The sequence below is a fragment of the Ceratotherium simum genome, chromosome 12 (assembly GCF_057802395.1).
Source record: "Ceratotherium simum simum isolate JZ-2026a chromosome 12, ASM5780239v1, whole genome shotgun sequence".
NCBI lineage: Eukaryota > Metazoa > Chordata > Mammalia > Perissodactyla > Rhinocerotidae > Ceratotherium > Ceratotherium simum.
Window position 1 is genome coordinate 70,832,278 of NC_141911.1, and position 15,019 is coordinate 70,847,296.

At 43.2% G+C, this 15,019-nt stretch overlaps 1 protein-coding gene across 2 annotated transcripts in view; it reads left to right on the forward strand.

The window, feature by feature from the left end:
• The window catches only part of PAPSS1 (3'-phosphoadenosine 5'-phosphosulfate synthase 1), an 86,270-nt gene that overhangs the window by 4,993 nt on the left and 66,258 nt on the right, over positions 1–15,019 (forward strand). Inside the window, exons 2-3 of one of the 2 annotated variants that reach the window (XM_087437759.1) lie at positions 7,961–8,075; positions 13,226–13,461. In XM_087437759.1, coding sequence (XP_087293885.1) covers positions 7,961–8,075; positions 13,226–13,461 — 351 coding nt within the window. Of the gene's footprint in view, positions 1–7,960; positions 8,076–8,272; positions 8,342–13,225; positions 13,462–15,019 lie in introns of those variants that run through there. The other variant, XM_087437760.1, reaches the window with a different exon arrangement.

A 15,019-nucleotide genomic window follows, 5' to 3' on the forward strand; every position in this document is an offset into this window, starting at 1 on the left:
GTGAGCACTAGGATGGCAAGGTCTAGATTTGAGTTGTCCAGTCTGGCAGCTACTAGCCACATGTAGCAACTTAAATTTAGTTAAATAAAAAAGTCTGTTCCTTAGTTCCACCAGCCACATCTGAAGTTGACATTGGCACATGTAGCTAGGGGCCACTGTATTGGAAAGCGCAGTATAGAACATTTTCATTGTCTCAGAAAGTTCTATTGGACAGGGCAGGTCTAGATAGTAACTTGGGGATGACTGCCAACACTGTTTTTCTACTTATCTATGTATTTATGTATTTATTTTTACTTTCTTCCTAGAGCAAGAAAATTTCAAGAGATAGTGGCTACTTGGGAGTCATGTTTTGGGTTCTGCAGTGCTGGCTTCTGGCAGGGGACGCAACGATGTTAACCTCTCCTTAGCATAGTTGCTTCTCTAAATTTCACATGTGAAATAAGCTTCTCCAGCCTGACTCTATGTTGAATTTTGAGGAGCAGTTCTCTGCTCCAGTGGTTCTCAACCAGGTAAAATTTTGCCCCCCCCTCCCCCCGGGGGGGGGGTCGTTTGGCAATATCTGGAAACCTTTTTGTTTGTTACACTTGTGTTTGTTGCGGGTGGTAGCGTGTGTGTGTTGGAGGTAGTGCTTCTGTCATTTGTTGGGTAGAGGCCAGGGGTGATGCTGACTATCTTACTGTGCTTAGGATAGCTTCCACGGCAGATTATCTGGTCCAAAAAGTCATTACGCTGAAGTTGAGAAAACCTCTTCTTTGCTTTGAGTAGGAAAAAGGGAAAAAAGAATTACTTAAATCTGAAATGCAGAAGTAGTAATTTAAATAGGATCCAACTGATAATAGCATGGTCTCTTCCACCAGCCTGGGAGTTACCATCCCTTGCTCTGAGATGGATCAGTTATCTGCAGCATACCAACAAGACAGTAAAACCCCAACCCTGACTGTTCTGAAAGCAAATTACTAAGTAATTAGTTGAAATGAAGAGAACAGCATTTCTTTTTGGTGTTTACCTAAGTGGTAACCATTTTTGTGAAATATCCTTTCCTAAGGACATAGCTCTTTACCAAATAAGTTTTAACTGAGTAAAAATGGTTGAAATATTAGACATTACTGATAGAAGTCCTGTTTCTGACTTTAGATGAACACAGCAGCCATTGTTCAGGCTCCTTTCTCTATTCTCTCTAGTTTCTTTGATGCTTGCATTCCTTCCCTATGTCTTTATCTTTCATATGTTTAAGTGTGGAACTCAAGATTTTCAGTATATTCACAGAGTTGTGCAGCCATCACCAATATTTAATTTTAGAACATTTTCATCACCTCCAAATGAAACCCTATACCCGTTAGCGGTCATTCCCTATCCCCCTTTGCCCCCCCAAAACCAGTAATCTACTTTCTGTCTCTGGATTTCCTTATTCTAGACTTTCCTGTAAATGGAGTCTTACAGTATGTAGCCTTTTGTTTCTGGCTTTTTTCACTTAGCATGATGTTTTCGGAGTCCATCCGTGTTGTATATGGGTCAGTACTTCATTATATAATTGAATAATATTCCATGTGTGGATAGACCACATTTAGTTCATTCATCAGTTGATGGACATTTGAGTTGTTTCTCCTCTTTGGCTGTTGTGAATAATGCTGCTATGAACATTCGTGTACAAGTTTTTTTGTGCATTCTCACATGGTTTTAGTAGTTGATTTCAGCCTCTGAGGTAGACGTTAGTGTATTTTTGGCTGTCCAGTCCGTGAACCCTCTTCATATGTGTGGGGAGTGCCCCGCTGTCGCCATAGTGGGAGGCAGGAGTCTGTCACAACGTAATGATTTCTTTACCTGTCTGTGGTTGGTGTCCTTCCCTGAAGCGTTTTGTTCCGTTTTATCTCCAGTGTCTCGAAGGGATCAGTCACCAGATACTGAACAAATGAACAGGAGTCCCAGACTCGTTTCTGACTTATAGAAATCTCTTAGGGATGAACTTCCCACCTGGAGGTCGTCCAGGGGCCCTTCCATTGAAAGTATTGATATTTTAAAAAAATCCATTAAATAAATATTTAAATGTCCTTTAATCTTGAAAACAGAATAGTTGGAGAGACAAAATGCCTCTGCATGAGGGTTGATGGCCAGGAATATATGGTCTTTGCTTTTGCTGTTTGTCTTTGACTTGTTAATGTTCAAAAGATTAGTTTCACTTATCAGTAACTGAGCTATTTTAGTTATCAGTCAAGTCTGTGAACTAAGGGTTTCTGCTCCTTGTACTCTGCTGTCTCTCCCGTTTACCCACATTGTACTCTGCCGTCTCTCCTGTTTACCCACATTGTGCTCTGCCGTCTCTCCCGTTTACCCACATTGTACTCTGCCGTCTCTCCCGTTTACCCACATTGTACTCTGCCGTCTCTCCCGTTTACCCACATTGTACTCTGCCGTCTCTCCCGTTTACCCACATTGTGCTCTGCTGTCTCTCCCGTTTACCCACATTGTGCTCTGCCGTCACTCCCGTTTATCAACATTATGTCTTGGGACATAAACGTGCCTGTTACCATTTCACGGATTTCTCCTGGGAAGAATATACTGTTTAGCAGTTAGTTTCAGGTGGGTGGCAGGATGGGTGGTAGATGTTGACATGTACAGTTATGCTTATTTGGTGTATGCTCCGTGCCTTTACAAATTTCACTTAAAAATGCAGAGTTCTTCATTAAATCATAATCAACTCACAAAGCCTGAAATTCTCTAAGTGGCATCATAGAAGAAGTTAATTTGACCCATAGGGAAGTAGATAAAAACAGCCTGCGTGTGGATTAAGGCAGGTCAGAAAGGAGCACAAGGCCCCTTGTGTAGGTGATGAGCACAGAAGTTTGTAGAATGTGCAGAAAATGCACATCATAAGTATGAGAGCCGTGTAATGTTAGCCTGGTAACAGAACTGATAGTCATTTAGTCCCAAATGTGAAAGGGAGTGAATTCTCTGGAAATGAATTGTGCCTCTTCTGTTAAACTTAAGATTTATTTCATTTGTAAGTCATACAGAGAAAATAAGTCATACTTTAAAATAAATGCCTTGTATCCAACATCCAGTGAGCACTGACTAAGAACAAGAAAGGTTGGCAATGTGGAAAATACAGAGAACTAGCTCATAGTGCTTGTCCTACCCTCCCAAGGAGGTCAAAATGCATATGCTCAAAAGACACCTAAACGTATCAAACAGTCTGTAGATAACAGACCAATGCTCTGGGCAGTAAGTGTTACAAGGACTGCCTGATGTATGTACACAAGCCAGGTGACTGATTCTACAAACCACCCAGACTACTAGCAAAGAAGCAATAAGCCTGATTTCTCTGTCCTGTGGATAGAAACTAGGCCATGGAAGGCTCTGAGCGTAGAATTGTAGACTTGGAAGGGACTAACCCACTCTTGGCCCGTGGTGAGTCACCCATGTCATGTTTTTCCAGCCGGATCATAGGAAGGATTTGGCTAGAGTGGGTGGAAAAGGAGGGGAAGGAGAAGACTACATGTGGACTGGCTGTTCGTGCTCAGTACAGTTCGGCATACGCCCACCACCTTGCAGCGCCAGTAGTTTGAAAAAGTGCTCTTTGATTTATTCTGAAAAACTGGGAGGGAGGAGAATGGGGCAAATCCTTTTTAAAAGTTTGTGGGTTTTTTTTTTTTTATTTTTATTGTGAGGAAGATCAGCCCATAGGTAACATCCATGCCAATCCTCCTCTTTTTGCTGAGGAAGACCAGCCCTGAGCTAACATCTATTGCCAATCTTCCTCCTTTTTTTCCCTTTTTCTCCCCAAAGCCCCAGTAGATAGTTGTATGTCATAGCTGCACATCCTGCTAGTTGCTGTATGTGGGACACCACCTCAGCATGGTCGGACAAGCAGTGCGTCGGTGCACGCCCAGGATCCGAACCCGGGCCGCCAGTAGCTGAGCGCATGCACTTTAACCGCTAAGCCACGGGGCCAGCCCCCTCAAAGTTTGTTTTTTAATATGAGAAATATCAAACACGCATAAGCATCCTTATACTCAGATTGCTATATTTCTTCTAGAATTTTTTTTAAAGGTAGGAGGAATGAAACCCCAGGGGAGCGTTCTTGTCTAGTGATTAGAACAGGCAGTCTCTGCTTATCCTGTTTTTTCTCATCCATATCAGCTTGTCAGATAATTTTTGTACGTTCTACTCAACTTAGTAAGAACAGCAGAAGACATGTTATAGGCCCAACATGAATTTAAATTCATTAGATACCTGCTGCTTTTTGCCCCAAAGCAAAGTAACTTGGAAAACGTCGCCAAACGGCCAAGTCAGACAGGTTCTGTGAGTGTAGGGCTGAGAACTTGCATAGCACCCTCCTCGCTGCTCCCCCATTCCCCTTCCAGCTGAGCCTGCTCCCTTCTCCTCGCAGGCAGCCTGGCCAGAGCTAAACTAGTGACCTCAGGGAGGGGCGCGCTGCTTCCTGTAAGGTGCAGGTGTCAGTGTCTGAAACCCTGCTTTTGTTTAAGATCTTGGAAATGCAGGGTTGGAAAGTCATGTTTGGTTCATCTGTTTAGTGAAAAGAAATGGGTTGAAAGACCCATATTATATTTTTTCTAAGTGATTATTGAGCATAGAAAAGCATAATTTTGTCGGAAAACATCAGTTAATGAGATGATTAGTGGGGGAGGGGGGGCGGCTTTTGTGGTGTGCCTGTTAAAAGAATTGTCAAGTTGTTCCTTGGCCCCAGTGGCTTCCCCCCCCCCCCCCCCGCCCCCCGAGGGCAGTGAGTAATGGTGAGATTCAGATGGGCAGGGGTGCCTCTCACCTATCCATGAGGAGGAGTCTGAAGGGGCAGGTGGGAAAAGCGATCCCAAACCCCGGGACCTTCTTGGGCAGACCAGTTTTAGAAAGGACGTGTGGGAGTGGAGACCTGGGTGGAAATATGTTCCTTGACAAAATCCAGGCTTATGTACCTACTAGGGTGTCTGCTCCCCATTTTGAAGACATCTGGACCAAACCACAGCCCTGGTTGGATCGTTGCCGACTATTGCCTGCCTCAGCCTGTGCCACTGACGTGGCTGTGAAAACACGCTGTCATGGTGACTGGTCTTGCTTTAAATTTATGATAGTTGACTTCAAACGAGTCTTTCAGGCTGCCACAATCGTTCTAGATTTCCCTAATCACTTTTCCACTTTTCTTTGCACTTGCTGGTCCCTCTGTCTGGGAGGTGCTTCCCTGAGGGTCATCAAAGGTCTTACATGTCCTCTTGGGGATAAAGGCTTCCCTGACCACCCTATGTAAATTTTCAACATCACTCCTATGATATTGCTTCACATTTTTTGCTTTATTTACTTTTTTTCCTCGTTGATACTTATTCTTGTCTAACTTACATAATTTACTTATTTATCTTGGTGCCTCCCCACCCCCATCTCTCCCATCAGTACAGTGGTTCTCAAAGTTGGGTCAGAATCCCTTAGAGGGTTTTACAATACAGATTGTTGGGCCCAGCCCAGAGTTCCTAACTTAGTAGGCCTGGGGCCACACCTGAGAATTTGCATTGCTGCCAGTTCCCAGGAGATGCGGAAGCTGCTGGTGAGGGGCCACAGTTTGAGCACCTCTGCACTGGGAGTGAGGCCTGGAGAAGCTCGTGAGGACCGTGATAGTTGTCAGTGTCGCTGGCGTCTGTTTTGTCAGCACCTGGAGGAATGTCAAGCATGTACTGTGCAGTCAGTAAATATTTTTGAATGAATGATGACTAGAACTGTCTTAGACAATAAGAGCCGTAGCAGATGCAGATGCAAACACTCTATCAAAGAGCGCTGACACTTACCTGTTTTACAAAGACGTAACTTGTTGAAGAAAAGAACCTAAATTATGTTTTTGCTCCATAGGAAGAGAGATAGAGGCTATATGATTCATTTTTTTGTTTGTTTTAGAAAATAGCTTTATTTGAGATGTAATTTGCATAGCTTTCAATTCACCTGCTTAAAATGTACAATTCAGTGGTTTTTAGTATATTTACAGAGTTGTGCAACCATACCACAATCAGTTTTAGAGTGTTTTAAATCAGTACAGTAACCCTGTACTGGTTAGCAGTCACTCTCCATTCCTCGTCAACCTCCTAGCCTGAGGCAACCACTGATCTACTTTTCTGTCTCTAGAGATTTCCTATTCTGGGAAATTCAAATAAAAGGAATTACACAATATGTGGTCTTTGTGACTGGCTTCTTTCACTTAGCGTAATGTTTCTGAGGTTCATCCATGTTGTAGCGTGTATCAGTATTTTATTCCAGGGCTGGCCTGGTGGCATAGTGGTTAAGTTCACACACTCCACTTCCTCAGCCCGGGGTTTGCAGGTTTGGATCCTGGGCACTGACATACACACCACTTATCAACCCATGTTGTGACAGGCATCCCACATGTAAAGTAGAGGAAGATGGGCATGGATGTCAGCTCAGGGTCAAGCTTCCTCAGCAAAAAGAGGGGAATTGGCAACAGGTGTTAGCTCAGGGCTAATCTTCCTCACACAAAAAAACCCTTCATTCCTTTTTATTGCCACATAATATTCCATTGTGTTGATATGTCATACAATTTTTAAAATATTTTGTTTATCTAATTATCAATTGATGGACAATTGAGTTGTTTCCACTTTTTGGCTTTTATGAATAATGCTGCTATCAACATATGTGTACAAGTTTTATGTGGACGTGTTTTCATTTCTTGTGAGTGTATATTTAGGAGTGAAATTGTTTGGTCGTACAGTAACTCTGTGTTTAACATTTTGCGTAACTGCTGTTTTCCAAAGTGGCTGTCCTATTTTACATTCCCACCAGCAAAAATATATGAGGATTCCAATTTCTCCATATCCTCACCAGCATGTGTCTGTCTTTTGGATTCTAGCCCTCCTAGTGGGTGTGTAGTGGTGTCTCACTGTGGTTTTGATTTGCAGTTTTCTGATGGCTAATGAGGTGGAACATCTTTTCATATGGTTGCTCACTGTTTGTATTTTTTCTTTGGAGAACTGCCTGTTCAGATCCTTTGAGGCCTTTGTAGTTTTATGCCCTTTGGTTTAAGAAGAAGAAAATTTGGGAGAACAACAGTTGCATTCCGCTTGTTTTGTGGAATAACCACAAATACTAACGTTATCCGTGCATTCACTTTTTTCATCGTGCCTTTTGTGATTCCAGCAGACCCGCTTCCACACTTTATTCAGGAGTCTGCTTGGATGCCACCTTCTCAGAGGCCCTTCTAGATCCTTCTGTAGAAGGGGCACTCGGCCCCCCTCTCCCTTTCCATTCTTCTCCTGTTTTCTTTTCTACAGTGCACTGTCGTTCTCTGACATTATAACAGTTTTATTGGCTTGTCTCCCCCAGTGGAAGGTAAGCTCAGTGGGGTAGGGACCCTGTTCATTCACGTGGTGTACTAGTAGGGCCTCAGTAAATCCTGGTTCAGTGAATGAATGGTTGAGTGAGAAGACTGGGCTCTGGTGTCCACCCCTCACTAGTTATGGGAACTTGGGCAAGTATTTACCTTTTCTCAGGTTCAGTGTCTTCATCTATAAAACCACAGCAGTAAGGGCCAGCCCCGTGGCCTAGTGGTTAAGTTGGGCACACGCCTTTTTGGCGGCCTGGGTTCGGGTCCTGGGCATGGACCTACACCACTCTTTGGCGGCCATGCTTTGGTGGTGACCCACATACAAAATAGAGGAAGATTGGCACAGATGTTGGTTCAGGACGAATCTTGAGCCAAAAAAAAACCCGGGTAGTGAGAGTTGCTGCGTCCGTGGGTGGCTGTGGGCGTTAAATGAATTGGTGTCTGTAAAGGACTGAACACCGTGCCAGATACTCGAGAGAAAAAACGCTCACTGTTACTTTTAATCTTCTTCCTTGCTCTTCGCATATTGCTTAGGATAGTGACTGTGTGTTTGCAGGGAGTATGTGCTTACCTTTTAAAGGACGCAGGTGAACCTGAATTCATTCTTTCTTTTTTTCTTTTTTCCAGGGGATGCAGAGAGCAACTAATGTCACCTATCAAGCTCACCATGTCAGCAGGAACAAGAGGGGTCAGGTGGTGGGGACCAGAGGTGGCTTTCGTGGCTGCACAGTTTGGCTCACAGGTAATAAATCACTTGATTTCAAAAGCACTGTTTATAGACAGCCTGGAACCAGGAGTAAGCATGTTTCAATTTTGAGCTCTGTTCTTGTATCTGGAGCATCATAACATGTAACTGACAAAGTTGCATAATAATAACGTGTTTCCTTTTGGTAATTCCTTTTGTTGTTTATAGAACTGCTGTTAAAATAGAGAGGAAAAACCAGAATGCATCTTAAAACTATCTTCTATTCGTTAACTACGTTACATTCTATAGACTTCTGCATGCAGGTAAGACGTGGATTCTGCCTTCAAGAAGCTAGTAATGAAACCATAGGAAGAGAAAGAATGAGTGATAAAGAAGTCACATCATCAGTTTTCTGTCATTCACTTTTGCTTTGGCCCCTGATTGGTTCTTGGTCTTCCCAGGGCCTCTCTTTGGGCTTAGCTACAGCTGGCTGGTGAGAGCGTAAACTGGTCCAGGTTTTGGGGTAGCTTTAAAAATGATGGATCCTTTTACTTCTACAAATTGTATTTAAAATTTTGATCTATCTCGCCAAATTGCTCACTAAACTGTTAATAGTATCTGTTTTACTCTCCCACTAACAGTGTGAGAGAGGGTCCATTTTCCAGTGTCTTTCCAACACTGGATATAACCAGTCCTTAAAATTCTCCTGATTGGCAAAAAACATTTCATTTTCTGTTTTTTTAAATTACGTGTTTCAAGTTCAGACAGGTCTGTTTTTGTATGAAAGAAGTCAACACTCTCACATTCTTTCCATCTCCTCATTCTTAAGTTTAGATAGTTGAATTGTTACTTTTGTATTGTCCAGGTTTGTAGCACTTAGAATATATTCTGTCTCAAATCTTAGATTTCCATAATTGTTTGTATTTGAGTTATGTAAGTAAATTGATTCAGTGCTTACCCGCTCACCGTCAGTTCTTTTATTGTGCCGTGTTCACTCATGAGCTCTTTATTTGAGTCAACCTTTAATTGTAGTTCATCATTAAGTAGTTTTTTGTAAGATGCTCTTCCTTTGGGTTCTGAGTCCCCTGAGTTTTTAGGTCTGAGAATGTCTGCCTGTCTTTTACAACAAGTTGGCTGGGTGAAATATATATTTGGTTCATACTTTCTTTCTCTTGGAGTTCTTTAAACATTGCTCCGTTGTCTTCTGGTATTAAATGTTGTTGGCGAAGAAGTGTGAGACTAATCTGATTTTTTTTTCCTTCTCTTTAGGAGCTTTGCTTTTTCATCTGGATGCCTGAAGGAATTCTTTCTTTGCCTATATTTTCCTGGAATTTTGCCTTTCTCATTCAGGCCTTTTATCCACCTGCAGTTGGTTTTGGTGTGTAGTGAGAGGGAGGGATCCGTTTTCCTTTTTTCCATGTGGATGATCAGTTGTCCCAAGGGCATATATTGATGAGGGTATCCTTTTCTCTGATTGCAGTGCCAGCTGTCATGTATCACGTTTCCTCTTATGTGTAGATTTGTTTCTGGGCTGTCTGATCTGTTCCACTAGTATACTTGTCTCTATTATTGCCACACTGTCTTAATTACTACATTTTTATAAGTCTTGGAGTCCAGTGGAATGAGTCCTCTTACTTTCTTCTTCATCAGGAGTGTCTTGACTTAAAAATATTTTTTTTGGCTCTTTGCGTTATTGTATAAGTTTTTATTTGGTTTAACCAATTCCCCCAAAACTGTATTGAGATTTGATTCAGGATTGCATTGTATCTAAAGGTCAATTTTGGGGAAAATTGATCTTTAGAATATTGGGTACTCCTTTTCTTGAACATGGTATATTCCATTTATTTTACCACTAATGTGCTTATAAATACTGTTTATCATATTTTTCAGTGCTTGCTTTATGGTCTAGTATGTAGTCAGTTTCTATAAATGTGTATTTGAAAACAACATGTGTTCCCCTAATGTGTGCAATATTCTGTATGTGTTCATTTCATCCCACCTGTTAATTATCTTTTCAAGTCTTCTATAGCATTCACTGATTTTTTTTGATGATGTTGTTGGAAACAAAAGTCAAGGTTTCTTGCCATTCATTAGCCTAACTGGAACTCATCAAGGTGTTGAGTGGTCTGAGTACCATTTTCCTGCAACACGGTTGCTTCTTCTCAGGTTCTATTTTAGATAAACTTCCTTGTTTTGTATTTTTACGTTGGTTGGTGTATTAGTTTCCCAGGGCTGCTGAAGCAAATTGCCATAAACTGGGTGGCTTCTAACAACAGAAATTTGTTCTCGCACAGTTCTGGAGGCTGGAAGTCTGAAGTCAAGGTGTCGGCAGGGCGGTCCCTTCTGTGCGCTCCAGGGAGAAGCTGTCCCGTGCCCCCCTCCAGTGTCTGGTCGTGGCTGGCCATCTGTGCGTCCCTTGGCTTGTAGATGCATTGCTTCACTCTGCCTCTGTTGTCACATCAGCTTCTCTCTCTGTGTCTCCACGTGGCCTTCTTATAGGGGCACAAACCATTGGATTTAGGGCTCACTCTAATCCTGGATGGCCTCATCTTAATTTGACTAATTACATCCACAAAGACCCTATTTTCAAATAAGATCACATTCTGAAGTTCCTTATAGACATGAGTTTTTGGGGGGGCCCTATTCAAGCCAGTATAGTTGGTTTCTCTTCTTCAGGTATACCATTTATTCTTATCTTAGTTTTAGGTTGTCTGTCTTGCCTTATCTACTAATTATCTCTGTTTTAATTTCTTTGCATTTTTGTCTGTGTTCACTGTAATCCTCTCAATGAAACCTATGTCAGTAATTTAATTTTCAGCACTGTCTATTTTTACACTGTTTCAAGTTAAATATATACATAAAATATATATAAATACACATGTATGTATAAACAGACACTTTTATCATAATTTAGTTTGTCTTTGTTGTATAAAAAGTTCAGGGTTTTAGGTTTCAGGTTTTTTTCCTTCCTGATACTTGTTGGTACCAGTATTTATGACTGGTAGTTAAAAATAATAACAAAATACCCCAGAACAACATGCTCCCCCTCACCCTCTATCTGTTTGTTCCAGTTATTGTTGCTGAGTAACAAATTGCCCAAACCCTAGAGGTGTAGAACAGCCATTTTAATTTGCTTACCATTTTGTGGGTGAGGACTTCAGGGGGGCTCAGCTGTGCAGTTCCACATGAGTCTTGCTTGGTGGTAGACATGCTGGCGTGGCTGCCGTCATCTGAAGGCTCAGGTGGGCTGGCGTCCGCCGTGACTTACTCAGGTGATGCTGCTTGTCAGCTGGGAGCTTAGCCAGCTGAGCCTATGGACTGGAACACCTTATCATCTCTCTAGCTCGGTCATCTCAGGGTATTTAATAGCTGGCTTCTTCCACATAAGTGTCCAAAGAGAGGCCTCACAGCCTCTTCTGAGCCAGCCTTGGAGGTCACGCATCGTTGTTTCCACTGCATTCATTTGGCTACAGGCGAGTCCTAAGGCCAGCTCAGATTCGAGGGCAGGGAATTAGCCTCTACCTCTTGGTGTGACAGTGGCAGTGTCACATTGTAGAAGCGCTTGCAGGATGGAAAATTCTGTTGCGGCTGTCTTTGGAAAATACAATCTGCTGTACTCATATTGATGTAAGTTTTTATTTTTATTTTTTTATTTTTTTGTGAGGAAGATCAGCCCTGAGCTAACATCCATGCTAATCCTCCTCTTTTTGCTGAGGAAGACCGGCTCTGAGCTAACGTCTATTGCCAATCCTCCTCCTTTTTTTTCCCCCCCAAAGCCCCAGTAGATAGTTGTATGTCATAGTTGCACATCCTTCTAGTTGCCGTATGTAGGACGTGGCCTCAACATGGCTGGAGAAGCGGCGCGTCAGTGCGCATCCGGGATCCGAACCCGGGCCGCCAGTAGCGGAGCGCGCGCACTTAACCACTAAGCCACGGGGCCGGCCCTGATGTACGTTTTTTTTTTTTTTTTTTTTTTTTTTTTTTTTTTTTTTAAAGGTTTTATTTATTTATTTTTCCCCCAAAGCCCCAGTACATAGTTGTCTGTCATAGCTGCACATCCTTCTAGTTGCTGTATGTGGGACGCGGCCTCAGCATGGCTGGAGGAGTGGTGCCTCAGTGCGCACCCGGGATCCGAACCCGGGCCGCCGGCAGCGGAGCGCACGCACTTAACCGCTAAGCCACGGGGCCGGCCCCTGATGTACGTTTTTAATATGTAAAGCAACTAACACTATATTGATCCTCTCAACACGTCATCCTCTTTTCTAATTTTTTCGGTTAGCCTTCTGTACTACCATGGCTTCTTTCAGGAGCATTGGTACATTAGACTTCAGTATTTTGTTTCTTGCCTCATAACTACCTTAGTTATGAATTCTGTAATTACACACTCACCAAGGTGGCGAGTGTCAGTGGGTAAATGTGCCCTGTCCTTCTCCTTTACTTCTCGTTGGCTAGTGAGTCAGCATGGGTAGAGGAAGACGAGCTGAATGAGGACATTCTCTCCAGGGTTGATTATGTTATAAATTGGACTCCTGGTTACTTCTGTCCTGGTGGTCTGTGAGAGGTGATGGTCTTGGGGTAAGGGGTGATTTCCCTTACTTCTGTCCTTTTTTTTCCCTTCCCATAAGTAGTTTGGACATATAACTTTGTTTTAAAGATTTTATTTATTTATTTTTTTCCCCTTAAAGCCCCAGTAGATAGTTGTATGTCATAGCTGCACATGCTTCTAGTTGCTGTATGTGGGACGCGGCCTCAGCATAGCCAGAGAAGCGGTGCGTCGGTGCGCGCCCAGGATCCGAACCCGGGCCGCTAGCAGCGGAGCGCGCGCACTTAACCGCTAAGCCACGGGGCCGGCCCATAACTTTGTTTTAAAATTGGCGTGCAGCTTTAGAATAGTGCTAATAAGAGGACGAAGCAAATATCTATCTAACCACATCTGATGTTAAAATTGGTTAAACCTGTGAAGCTCGTCAGTGATTTCTAGAAAACCTTGGGCATAGGCGTTATTAAAAACATAAGTACTTACTGTATTTAAACTACAGATGTTTTGCTAGATGAGTGGTAAATCTTATAGAGAAATATTGGATAAGAATGTTAACTGAGAGACTGCTGTGAATAATGAGTGCAGTGAAGCCTGTGATTAAAATTCTTACTAAGTGGTTATCCTTCTGACTTGCCCTGTGGAATCTGTTTGGACTCTCTGATTTTAGGCTTGTCTGGAGCAGGGAAGACCACGGTGAGCATGGCTTTGGAGGAGTACTTGGTTTGCCATGGTATACCATGCTACACTTTGGATGGTGACAACATTCGTCAGGGTCTCAACAAGAATCTTGGCTTTAGTCCTGAAGACAGAGAAGAGAATGTTCGCCGCATTGCAGAAGTTGCCAAGCTGTTTGCAGATGCCGGCTTAGTGTGCATCACAAGTTTTATATCGCCTTATACTCAGGTGTGTGGCTCTGTGCCATTGCTGTTCTGATTACATTGGTTGAGAAGACGGCATCGGGCAAAGCAAATAGTGTCAACATTGACATGTGCTTTGAGGCTAAATCCAAATTAAAATAATTAACCTACAACTTTTTTTTTTTTTTTGTGAGGAAGATTAGCCCTGAGCTAACATCTGTTGCCAGTCCTCCTCTTTTTTTGCTGAGGGAGATTGGCCCTGGCTAACGTTCGTACCTGTCTTCCTCTACTTTATATGGGACGTTGCCACAGCGTGGCTTGACAAGCAGTGCATCGGTCTGCGCCCGAGATCCATACCTGCAAACCCTGGGCCGCTGAAGTGGAGCGTGCAAACTTAACCACTACGCCACGGGGCTGGCCCCCTTAACCTACAACATTTTTGTGCTGCAACTTTCTGCATAAATTCATGTTTGATAAAACCTGCTATAAAAACACCCCCCATAGTGAACCAAAGTTGTTGGCCTCAAGCCAATGGCCAAGTTATTTCAAGCTTGACTTTTCAATTCAGTAAACCTACAGTAAATACTAAACATATATCAGACACCTGGGAAAATCTTCAGTTTCTTGACATGTGTCCTACTGTGGCTTCTTTGCTCACAATTCTGGAGCCTCATCTCTCATCACCCTCTTCCTCTTATTTTACAGACCGTAGCAGCACCAATTTACTTTTTTGTATTTCTCTGAAAAAGTCATGTTGTTTCTCACCGTGAGATTTTTGCTTCCCCTCCTGCCTGAAAGGCGCTCTTCTCCTTCTTTGTGTCCTTCTCTTCTGAGCGTCAGTTGACTCCTGTTCATGCTTTGAGCCTCAGGTTAGGTATCTAACCTGGGTGTTAGGTCTCTGTCTCCTCCTGAGTACCTGCCCCTCTTCCCTCAGTCTTCGTTGGCTACCTGTGCTGATGCCTTTGTTATTGTACCTTAACACCTTGTTTTGCTATAAATGCAGTTCATTGGTTGGTGGTGTTAGCAGCAGCAGCAGCGGCAGTGCTACTACTGCTAATGATGATAGTAGCTAACGTTTATTGAACACTTACCGGTAATTGTTTTAAGGTGGTTTTATGTGAGCTAATCCATTTAGTTCTCATCACCCAACGAGGAAGGTAGAGGTGAGGAAACAGAGGTGTCCGCTCCCCAAGGCACACACTCGACGTGGCAGAGCAGGGATTTGTACGCAGACAGACTGGAGTCCATGCTCCTGCCCACCCTGCTTTGCTGCCTCAAAACCCTGCTGGCTTCTAGAGGGCTGGGACTGCGTCTTATTTATCTTTGTAATCTTGATGCCAAGCCCTGTTCCTGGAAGCCAGTAGATATTTAGTGTTTGCTAAATGATCGCGTAGCCCCTTAGGAAGTCCAGACATCACACAGCAGGCTAGGAGTGTAGTGAGTAAAGGCAGGGGCTTTGGAGGCAGACACAATGGGCTGAAGTCTCGGCTCTGCCAGTTGCTGTTAGGACCTTGGCCAGCTCACTTTACCTTCTGAGCTCAGATAATGCCTGCCTCATAGGGTTGCTCCGAGGGAAGTCGTGCATTCAGAGCTCTCAGCACAGT